Source organism: Thermobia domestica, chromosome 5 (assembly GCF_964235325.1).
Source record: "Thermobia domestica chromosome 5, izTheDome1.hap1.1, whole genome shotgun sequence".
NCBI classification, from domain to species: Eukaryota; Metazoa; Arthropoda; class Insecta; order Zygentoma; family Lepismatidae; genus Thermobia; species Thermobia domestica.
Window position 1 is genome coordinate 81,812,441 of NC_137458.1, and position 12,712 is coordinate 81,825,152.

A 12,712-nucleotide genomic window follows, 5' to 3' on the forward strand; every position below is an offset into this window, starting at 1 on the left:
TATAGGTATTTTTCTACTACATGCCTAAGAATAACATATGTCCGTTCTCTACATTTTTTATTTTTCGTCACCCATATTGGATCCGTCAAATTGGATTTTGCACTTTTAACGTTGAATTCGTACTCAGCGACCACGAAAACCTCTACCTACTGACTTTGAATTCCATTGCAGTGTTTTGTATTTTGTCGGCCATTTTGAATTTTAAGCTTTTGGTATTCGATATATACATATCGACGTCGAATATCTCTATATACCTAATTACAGATCCATAGCTTGTTTTTTTGTAATTGGTGTCCACCATTTTTATTTGTAAACATTTGATGTCAGATTCGTATTAAGACTAAATATACCACCTCTCAAAACAATTACATCATAGGTTCCTATTTTGTCCGCGTTTTCTGGCATTTCGGATCGTGCATTTTTGTGATATTCAAATGGTCGTCACACCCCTTACAGGCCTCATTCAAGCGAGATATTTCATATGTGAGGTGTACTCGATGTGACCTTTCCAACGATATATAACACATGCAGATTTCCGCGTACCACTTCAGATACTTCCCTAGTAAGTGTGTAAGAATGTATATTTCACAATGTGCACTGCTTAAGTACGATTAGTACAAGAGAGTTTATAATGGCACTTTTCTTTTGCATGGATCCAATCTACAATTTCACCTTCAAAATTTATGTTCATAGAAAGCGACTTTTTAACAGAAAGCAATATGATGGAGCACCACGAGACAAATGCAGGAAATGATAGATATTGCGAACTGAATGTCGTACAGTTGTTGTAAGGTAGATGAAGGCCAGAGATAATATGTGCAACTGCAATCACTGTACATACTGTGTGGCCACTTATGCATCCAACCAAATGACTAACCTCTACTTGATTATGAGTAGGCATTACATTGACACTTAGCTTCTAAATCTGTGCACTTTGGTTCGCGTTCTGGTATTTCTTATCAGAAGTAAGACTTCACTAGGAATTGAGCTATCAATATAGTGCAATACGCACACTATTTTTACTAGATTACTGCTACACATAGAAGGTAATATGAGTTTGATGTATTGTACTGTAATTTAAAAAATATGATTGTATATACATTATTGTGTATATACATTATTGTGGCGCTGTTGCCACATTTCTTCCGCCGTATGTTTTCTTCTGAAGAAAGAACAAGAAAGACTGAAAGAGTGCCTGACTCTGTAAATAAAGCCTTTCTCAAATTCATATATTTTCATCACTTTTGCCATTCCATTTGCGCAAATTCATTTGGAACGTCGAATTGGAGGGTACGAAACAACAGTAATAATTGTGTGTTAGGTAGGAGGTTTCCTTTTATGATGATTTATAAATCGTTGCAATAAAAGGTTAACGGGAGCAATATGAAATCGAGAGAATATATGAAACGAATAGAAAACATATGATTGAAATAAATGGCAGGCTAAACTGTTTCACAAAGAAATTTCCTGTACCGACTGTGCGGCAAGCTAATAGCAATGGGTAAGATACTGCTACTGAACCTGAATAAGAGTGTTGGAGTAGGGGTGATCGTAATATGTGATGAGAAAATATGATGTACGAAAACGCTCATTTGTCTGTATACGCAAAATATCCGCAAAACTAATTTCGTGTGTCAAACAAGTTACATTGTAAAGTATATTGTGAAGGCGGCTGCTCCCCACTTCCGATGGTTTAGATCTGATTTTCCCCGCGGAACAACAGTGTGATATTTAAAAAAATACCAGGAGGTCTAAATGGAACATCGCACTATAACAGAAATTGTAAATGCATTTGTGAATATTAACGAAAGATTTGTAAATTTAAAATTAAAAAAAGAAGAAAAGAACGCATGGTAAATACCTTTTAATCACTTCCGCTGATTCCGCTTAAAGGTGAAATCCCTTCCATGTATTCAATTTGTAGGTGAAAACCCGAAGAGCATGTGTGGAATAAACCCGAAATGTAAACGTGAAATAAAAGCAAGGATTGGAATAGCGAAAGAAGCCTTTAGGGGGAAAGAAAGTCTTTTTTGTGCGACCTTGAATAGAGTTGAGAAAAAAAACCTCATAAAATGTTTCGTGTGGAGTATTGTACTGTAAGGCTCAGAAACATGGTCATTATCCAAAAAATGATTGAAAACGACTGGAAGCTTTCGCAATGGAAGTGTGGAGGAGAATGGAGAGAATTAGCTGGGTCGAACGAAAAACGAATAAGAGAGTATTAGAAATGGTGGGGGTCAAAAGAACAATTTAGATATAATTAAGAAAAGAAGAGAAACTGATTGGGTCATTGACTAAGAAGGAAATGTATCATGAGGATCGTGCTAGAGGGTATGGTGACAGGTAAAAGAGGGAGGGGACAAAGGAAACTACAATTACTGGACGATGTCAAAATAGAAAAATCACACGTGAAGACGAAGAGGTTAACGTAAGACCGTGGATCACGGATACTTCTCAGTGGCAGCAAGTGACCTGCCAAAAATGGCACAACACCTATGGTAATGATGATGATGATGATGACAAAATGTAATGGTGAATAGACACTAAACCTCCCTGGTTTCTATGCTCACTTCTGACACCTCAGACACACAATGTCAGTCTGGAAACAGAAGAAGAATGAAAAGAAACCCTGTTATGTCTGTTCTTAACAAACGCACAAGTTGTGACTTTAAATCACGTAGAGTGACAGCCAACAAGGTACAGATCGTTGGACGAGGAAACAAAACCAAACAGAATTATCAAACCCTCCGAAAATGTATTTTGTTTCTTTCATGCTTCCAAAAGAAACATTGGAGAAAAGAGCAAAGAATCTTTTCATTCTGCTTTGTGAGCTCACGAAGTTATTTGTTGCTAATGTTTTTCTCATCTTCATCTGCGTATTCAAAGTAAATAAAGAAGTGGAATTACAAACGAAACCAACTTTTATCGTCAAAATTGCCAGCATTCGCAAAAACATTAGGGACCACGTGCGAACTGTAAATTAATGAAGTACAAAAACAAATAACGTTTTATCACCAGGAGTGAAGAGTTTTATTATTAACAGATATTGGTTTGCTTTTTCCTCTTCCATAGATATTGATCTTATGATAAAATAGTTTGTTTTGTTTGAGTACCAACTGCATTTTTTTGATTTATGATATTGCTAACTGAATTACTATCCTCATTCAAGTGTTTACTGTACTTACTATTCATCCGCGGTTGAAATTTGTCTTTCTTGGAAGAGAGAAATTACGAACTATATACTCGCGATGTCTGAATGTCAGTCTTATATATATATATATATATATATATATATATATATATATATATATATATATATATATATGTGTGTGTGTGTGTGTGTATCTATGTATGTATGTATGTAACTCAAGGAAAGGGAGCGAAGTAAGTGGAATGTAAGATTGAATGGAGTTGACGCAATGTTTCACGTAGGTGTGGTCCAGGATTCGATTTTGCGATCATGCTTGCATTAAGCAATAGATTAGTTCTCGCATAGCATCAAGTGTGAATACTCATCGGTATAACACAACACTTTACATCAGGAAATTTAAAACAAACATTATAAGGAAAATAGCATTGGCAAGATTTGTCACTGTCTTTCTTCTGGTCAGATGCGCGCGCATTGGAAAGTTGACTCTTAACACTAAAAGTCATAAAACCTAAATAAAGAAAGACATCGACCGGCAATTTGTTTTAAAAATAACTTCAATCGTTTCTCAATATTTTTCTCGCTTTGCACCCCTATCTAAGCTGAAAAATAAAAAAGTTTCTCACTAGTCAACTTTTTAGATATTACATTCCAATAGTATATGCACTTTTTTACATTTTATTTTTTATTTTAAAATTCAAGAAGCTTCTTTGAATGGCAATTTTTCCAACATTGGCACCAAATATGGTGTTAATAGCTGTATAAGTTTCAACGTTGTATCTCTTATAGTTCCAAACTTATGACGTGATATGTTTAACGCGACGTTAGAATTTGCCATTAGCAAGATTTCACTATTTCAATTTATTTCAATACTTGAAAATTCTTCTTGATATGAGAAAGACACATTATTTGATAGAGAATACAATGTTCTACAAAAATCTATCCATATCTAGTAAATAAAACAATTTCTAAAATTCAGGCTGTTTGGCAACAATGGGCATAAGGAAAAGCATTGCCATTTACTCCTGTACTGCAATCTAAGTGTGAGACGCTCTATAGCAAAATTGAAATATCTTTAACCAATGAGCTTACTTTCAATCAATCGTTCATAATTACAAATATGTCAATAAAGAATTTACTACATAAAGTTTGCTCTGCAAAATTCTTTGAAATGAAGTTTACAAATATTAGTTACCTTGCCGGAGTCTTTGACCCATTATTGCAAGTTAAAATCATGCTTAGTTAGGAACTTCACTTGTTTATATTTAATATTTTTTATTAAACCCACCAATCAACCTGTGATTACACAAATTGTAATGCTCGGATCTAAATGGACTACGACCCCTGTTCTATTTCGTAGTAATTAAAGTGAAAGAAAATAGTTTTTAAAATTGAAAATAAACCACGAGAATTGTTTGGAATTACCTGTACTCAACCGACATGCAAGCATTGCAAGTAGTGGCAGCTAGTAACGCTACAGATGTCTATTAAAAATTAATGTTAGATATCTAGATATCCAAAACAGTTACAAATTATAATTTAAAATAAAGTGGACTTTAAGCTTTGGTCAGTGTCTCTTTTGTTAAAACTGACAGAGAAGTTTATCGTTTTACATTTTTACGTTTATACATTATGAGACACTAAAGGTAAATTTATTTCTTTTACCTTGGAATAAGAGCTGAATTAGCTGCAAAACAAAGTCCATACTGGGTTCTCATAGAACTCTTCTCATATGGAATCTTCTTATAACCATGCAATATCGTCGTTTTCGGATTATCAGCTACCTTTAAAGTAAAATTTATATGAAACAGCATATGTTTAGGACATCATATGCAAGATAATTTACAACCGATATCTTACACTTAAGAAAAATTTTTAATTTTCTCACATTACATAAGAATACAATTGGGCAAACTCTCAATAACAAATATATCTTATACTTACAGTTTCAACCTTTTAAAAATATATTTAAATTCTGAATAATTTCCTAGAATTTATGCTATTAACTAGTTGTAATTTATCCTATGTATTGTCGCTAACATTCCTCATGTAGTAAAGAAAAGACTGTAAGCTTACATTTTCCGTTAATTTGTGTTACGAAGGTATACATGAAATGAATTACTATGATTAATGTGTGTCTTTTGGGGAAAATAAGACTGTGATATGATACGAATTAAGATATCCATTATTTGAATTCGAACATGCTTATTATTTCATCAATTTTTCTAGAATATATATTTTGTTAATTTAAGTTCTTTTGCTGATCGAAATAAATACAAAGGAAAAGAAAAATACATACAAAGGAAGAGAAAAATACAATATACAATTTTTCAACTAACAGTTGGAAATTAATTGTTAACAATGAAAACTCCAATGAGTATTTTGCAAGGCTTGGAGAACATTAAGCGAATCTGTACAAATACTGAAACTATTATATTATACTGTTGTATACATAATCAAGCTTGACGGATAGCAAAAGCTTCTGCTTCAAAAAGTGATGTTGATGATGGTAATTTGTATTTTAAGACTACGTTTTTAGTTGGAATTAATATTACTGCTCCCGCTGAAATATCTGGATATTTAGATGCACCAGTATACGTTACATTATTACTGGACAGTATTACAGGAAATCAAGACTGTATCTGAACTTAAATTTTGGATTTGCTCTGCCCAAAAGCTTCTATATATTTTAGTAGAAGGTCTGGATTGTCTATTTTCATGAAATTAGGGATGTTAGCTTTAATATTAACTAAATTAGTTGTATATTGCCAGTTAAAACTTGGTAGGAGATTTACTTTATGAATGTATAGGATCAAATATTTTAAACCACTATATGGCTGATAAATCCACGGCCGATTATTGAAATATGGTATCTTTATTCCCATTGAATCAATTTTCAATATATTTTAACTTATTAATCGTTAATGATGATGTGCGACTAAATCTTGTTAAAATGAATCTTTCTGTCGATCTTTGTAATAATATATTTATTGGTACTGAATTGGTTTCTTCTAAAAGTTCTTGTTTTTGACCGAATTTTGGTTGTGAAAAAATAATTTTAAGCAAATCATAAATGATGTTTTCTAATCGTTGATAAAATTGTTTACTATTACTAGAGTAGAATACTCCTCCATATAGGTGCCTTCCATCTCAATTCAGGTAGAGCCTGAATCAACACCATCTCAGATATTGTTGAAACTGTTTTTATAGCAACCAGACATGTTTTTAAGAGACCCATATTTTTCTGTTTTGTCGAAAAAAAATTCTTGCCAAGTAATGGGCCATCAAAGACGGGGTGTACAATTTATGAATTGTAGAAGACATGGAAAATGGTTAACTTCGGAGCCCAACCATTCAGCTATGGAGACAGGTAAAGTTATAATTCTTGTTGTGGTATGTACATAGGTATATCAATAAACTATATTTTATTATAATTTGGTTTGCGTATGCGCATCTTTTTGTACATAAATTAACAAATGAACGTCGGCTTATCTGAAAAGTCGAAGTTTGCGAATTATTTTCGAGCACTTTCGGTTCGAATTTTAAAATTCTGTTTTCACGGTTGGTAAGACCTAGTTACTCACTTTCCGAAAAAAAATGTATCGCTTCGGTGTGCCACCGTTTTGTCGCAAAAAATTCGAGAAATTGCAAGATTTTCAAAAATCGCCATTTTTGGCGCCATTTTCTCGAAAACGCCATCTTTTAAAATTCTGAAATTTTGTCAGATGGTTCAACCTTACATGAATAATAAATACACCAAATACCTTTCTCGACCAATGCTTCATGAATTAACTACAGCCTTTTGAACTTAGCAAAGTTTCGTTAACTTTGATGTCACAGATAGGAACACTTTAAACAATAAAAGTGCAATGATTTGATGATTTTTGTGGTTCGCATTCATTAAATGAAGAATAAAAGGTTTTCCTTACTGTTTTTTTTTATTATTTTGATCATAAAGGTTCTCTGAAATAGTATAATGATCCTCCCCCTACCCCGCTGTTTTCTTAAACCGAAGTAATCTGAAATGGAAATTACGATTACGAAACACACAAATTTTAAGTTAACTTGAAATGGCCATCCAATAAATTTTGATTCTTAAAAAGCGTGAACTATTACCTCAGTGATGCTTTGGAATGCTCCAGACAAAGTGCGATGTCATTACAGTGATCGGAAAAGGACAAAAAGTTTTAAAAATCGAAACGTTTTCTTACACGTTCCAACAAAGAAATTTACGGACTTTTTAAACTGAACAATCCCAGCATAAGAATAGGTCACTCGGAATTTTATAGTATTCGACTAAAGTGGGCCAGTCCGCAACCTGCGAGGGAAGTGTGTGTGTGTGTTGTGCCAATTTTAAGTTAGATGCTACTGCATTGCAACAAATCAAAGGTGCAGCCTGTATTGAAGCTGTCATGAGTGACACATTTCCTTTAGTAGTATGATCCGTAGAAAATGACAGTTGTCTTCTTCAGGAATGTAGTGCAGGCCCGCAACCAGAGTGGGGCTAGGTGGCCTGCCCCCCCTAAACTTTTCGTGTCCCCTCCAGACCTTAACACAAAATGCTATTATTAATACAAAAAACACAATTTAGGTATTTGTAAGAGAATTTTTAATCATTTTCCCCCTAATATATTCATGCCCCCCCAAAAAAAACCTCTGTGGCTGGTTGCAGGCCTGATGTGGTGAATGTCCTGGAGTTGAAGGAATAAGTGTGGAGTCTAATTATTGATCCTGATGAAAATGAAAGTGTTACTTATGCCATATGGGAAAACAATGATCTCGTTAAAAAACTGTGCCACTTTCTGTTTTCATATCGTGCATTGCTGGTTTAACTGTAAGAATTGAATTCATGACTACATCAAGAAAATCCGAAGATAATTAATTCCTAACGAAAAGCATCGTATAAAATTTCAAGATACAAATTCTATTTTACTTCATGTGGACTTCGTTAAAAACTGGACTGTTATTCCGCAAAGTGAAATTCAGTTATCACCGGAATATGAAGCAACTGACAGTTTTGTTGTAATAAGCGACGACAAAACACACGATTCGGCTCATGTACTCATAGCCATAGACAAGATTCTAAAAATACTCGAAGAAAAGCGAAAATATAGGTTATAGAAAAAGATTCGAATACGTGAAAATAAGTGTCTACAATTTCTCTAATGGTGTGATTTCTGAGTCAAGTGATTTCTGATGGTGTTGCATCCCACTTTAGAAATCGATTTCAGATGATCGAGATGCAGACAGGTCCGATAAAGCAGTGTTTTTCCAGTGAAACTGGCCTTGCAAGGGTCTTTGCGACGGTATTGGGGCGGGGAGGGGGGTTGTAAAGAATGAGGCAACGCGGCATAACCGTAGGCGAAAATAGAAACACGGTATTAAAACCGCAGAAGAGTTCGTGAGTATAGTACAAGTACAAACTCCGGGTAACACTCGTTTTGTTGCCTGGAACTGAATTCGACAACGTCCGGAAGAAGAAGAAAAGCAAGAATGGGAAAAGTGTGCGACCGGTAACTGGTATTCAACGAAGTCACCTTTGGCTTTCGGAAAATGGCGAGGTTTTTATGGCAGTAACGGGTCACCATGAACTAACTTCATGCTTCCCCCAAAATCGAGCTTCTGCAGTTCAGTGTAGATTTAAGAAGTTTGAAAAAAGGAACTTTTGTTACATACATATCAGTGGCGGCCGGTGGATTGTGGTTTCGGGTGTTGCAGTACGAACAATAAGAGGCAAAAGATATAAAGTTGACTCATTGACTAATCAGCATAACTTTAGATGCAAATGCTATGTGACATGTTAAATTAAATAAAATTCAGTTTTTAAAAATAAAAAATGCAGAACATTTTATCCGATTAATCACCTTAATTAAATAGTAAGTTCATTCTCTTCTCTTTGATAGGAGCAAACCAGTCTAATACATGCTGGTTGAACTCTGGTATTCTTATTGTCAAGTCTTTTTCGATGGAAAGCATAACCAATGGTGATAACCTTTCTTGAGACATTCAATTCCTTGAAAGTGTCAATTCTTTCTCACGTGGAAAAAAAAAACTTTTTATCTTTTGCTGGCGCCATAGGTAAAGTTAATATTAATTTCAGAAGCTTTGTAGATTCACTAAATATTTTTTCTAGACTATTGGGAACGATTCATTCTAGCAAACTCAGTCCTTGACAGTGATCCGAATTCCTCTTCAGCGTTGACTGAAGAGAATTCGTAGCAGAGATTAGTTATAAAAAAATGTACATTGAACACACTTTATTCACAGTTTATCCAGGAAAATTTAAAATAAATTGACAAAATGTATCTGGTGCTAACAACACTACTGCCATAAGATATCCTGCAAATTTAAACTGGAATTTTTTTTTCGAACACTCTCCTGAATTGCCCTTTGCTTGTTTTGTCTAAGCCTTAATTGCTTATTTTTCCTCAGTTGAAAGTTGGTCAATGTTTTTTGTAAGTTACTTACGACGTCATGGTATAGAATTCATTCAGAATTTGTAGGTTATTTACAGAATTAAAGCACACAGAATAAAATTAAACCTAATAATTAAAAACCAAAACAGCTGAAACAAAATAGGTACTGGTATATGAATTCCGAATATCACATATTCATATATCAACACACACACATGTGCGTGAAAGAAAGAAAACTACATTCCAAATCATCCGTCTTGCTTGTTACGCAATGCACGATGAACAAAATATAGTTCCACACGAGGCGAAACAATGCTTACCAATGTGATATGTTCTGGAAAGGAAACCTCTAAGCCCGCCAGATGAAGGATCAGCATGTAACAGAAACCAAAAAATAAAAATAAAAGAACATCAAAACAAACAGCACTGCCAGTTCTACACCCAGAAATGTTAACTGGGAGGGGTCCAAAGTAGTTGAGGGAGATCCAATACGTCTACATAATATGGAACCTGTCTTATACTGCACCGAAAAGACGGTAAGTAATTAGAAAAAATGATAGAACGATTATTTTTATAAGAAAAGAAGAGTACATGATGAGGCGTAAAATAAAATATTTAGCCTTACTACTTCAATCGTTTGTCTGTTAAACAAGTATAGTTCGTTAAGAAAGTCCACAAATGTTAGTCAAATTTCAAAATTTTTGGGAGGTTCGGACCCGGCGGACCCCCCCCCCGTGGCTACGCCCCTGAGCATTGCTAGTTTGTCCCAAATTCAATGTGACGTTCCCCATCATACAGATTTCTGTGGAAATTATCAAGAGTATAAAATATACTTATTTTATAAAAGAAGTATGTTTATACTAAAATACTATCCACAGAGGGGGGGGGGGAGCGATTCTACATACTGACTTATTAATATTTGATTCACAAATTACTGTAGAAGAAGCCTTCATTACCAATATAAGCTAAGAATTAACTTGTAAATGCGGGTCTACTTCCATTTCTTTTCTCCTCTACTAGATATTTTATTTCTTATTTGTAATTCTGCAATCACTTTTTTTAATTGTCATTATATTGATTTGCTTGAGTGTGGTCCTGTAATTTTAAAATAATGAATACATAGAAACAAATTTCATTTGTTAATCGCTAGTGAAATAAAATTCAGAAATCTTATTTAGCGTAAAAAACCTTCTCGTTTACTGGAAACCGTGCTGTGTTGCAGAAGCACTGCAACGACCAGTCCCTTTAACTTCTGAGATAGGGGAAAGGAGACTTAACATTTGCTCCAATTGCCGCGCTGAAGGAATCTGGTCGTTGTATGCTCGCTGCAACACAATATGAATTAGAGACTCTGTGACGGATTATTTTTCGCTTTTTAAAACGGATTAACGGAACGGACAGTTACAGAAGTAAAAAATATGTCATTTAAAGTGTATATATGCAATAATTGGACTAATATTTTTTTCTGTTCTTTACTACTATTGATAATAATATTTTTTTCTTGAAATACTTTGGTCGTTGCGCAACGCTGCAACACTAACATTAGCCGCCACTGATACATATACATATGCTAACCAGTGATGCGTAGCAGAAATATTATTAATAAATCATGAATTACGTGAAGTAGAAGTGCTGTTTAGCCTTCCACATGGACCTTCAGCAGGGTACAGGTTTCCAGAAGAGCATAAGAAAAGTGAAAATAATTGTTTTGTGACTATCGACAATGTGCTACGCAGGGGAGGATCCAGGACGGACTTCTGGGAGCGGGGTTGTAATACTGCTATTTAGAGCTACTTTAAACTCTGGGAAGGGTTTTATTTTATGGGTTTTATCATAAAATAAGAAAGTTTGTTCTTCTGGGGGGGGGGCGATCGGCCCCCTGGATACAACCCTGGACGAGTTGTGAGTGCACCAACACCTATTGGGCATATACACGGTTACATGCTATTAGCGAAGAAGACACCAAGCAAGCAAATGATTGATGCATGTAAAAAAAAAAAGTGAAATCTTGTTTTCGAAGACCATTTTAAGAAAGTGAGCTTCAAATTTGTGTGTTTCGTAATCGTAATTTCCATCTCAGATTACCGGTACTTCGGTTTAAGAAAACAGCGGAGTAGAGGAAGGATCATTATACTATTTCAGAGAGCCTTTTTGATCAAAATAATAAAAGCCAGTCAGGAAAACCTTTTATTCTTCATTTAATGAATGCGAACCACAAATATCATCAAATCATTGCACTTTTATTGTTTAAAGTGTTGCTAACTGTGACATCAAAGTTAACGAAACTTTGCTAAGTTGAAAAGGCTGTAGTTAATTCATGAAGCATTGGTCGAGAATGGTATTTGGTTTGTTTATTATTCATATAAGGTTGAACTATCTGACAAAATTTCAGAATTTTAAAAGATGGTGTTTTCGAAAAAATGACACATTAAAATGGCGATTTTTGAAAATTATGCAATTTCTCGAATTTTTTGCGACAAAACGATTGCACACTGAAGCGATACATTTTTTTTTCGGAAAGTCGGCAACTAGGTCTTACCAAAAGTGAAAACAGATTTTTAAAATTCTAACCGAAAGTGCTCGAAAAAAAATTCACAAACTTCGACTTTTCAGATAAACCGACGTTCATTTGTTAATTTATGTATACACGACTCCAAAGGTGCATTACCACTTGCTCTCCTCCTTTTCCTGCAATAGCAGGCAACCCAGAAAGCTCGACGGTCAGGTTGGTTGCGAATTCGAAAGGCGTTGGACCAAACCTGAATTTTATAACAAATATATTAGTGTGACAAACTCCAAATAAGAGAATGAAACAAATTGTTAAGAATGACAATTTTATTATCGTGACGGAATTGGATGACATCAAAAGTTACAAAATGATCTTACTTAAGCAGTTCAAACAAAATGAATGACAACAAACAGATACCAGAGGAAAGCATTTCTCTTTCCCCCAAAAAATAATCTCATAAAAACGAAAAAGTTACATAATGTAAAGTTTTAATATAAAACCCACACAAAAATTTAAAAAGTTGACACCCGAAAGGCAAGAACAACTGAACCGCAATGAATGAAATTGTGCACAGATATTTAAAACATAAAATGAGGGACACGGGTTTCGTATTTTCTTAAAAAAGACCGTTGGAGGGGC

General features: G+C 34.4%; 1 protein-coding gene across 1 annotated transcript in view; it reads right to left on the bottom strand.

Annotated features, from left to right (window-relative positions):
* Positions 1–12,712, bottom strand: part of LOC145685149 (uncharacterized) — a 60,943-nt gene that overhangs the window by 21,151 nt on the left and 27,080 nt on the right. Inside the window, exon 3 of the mRNA XM_081757501.1 lies at positions 4,814–4,932. Within this exon, the coding sequence (XP_081613627.1) occupies positions 4,814–4,932 (119 nt within the window). The remainder of the gene's footprint in view (positions 1–4,813; positions 4,933–12,712) is intronic.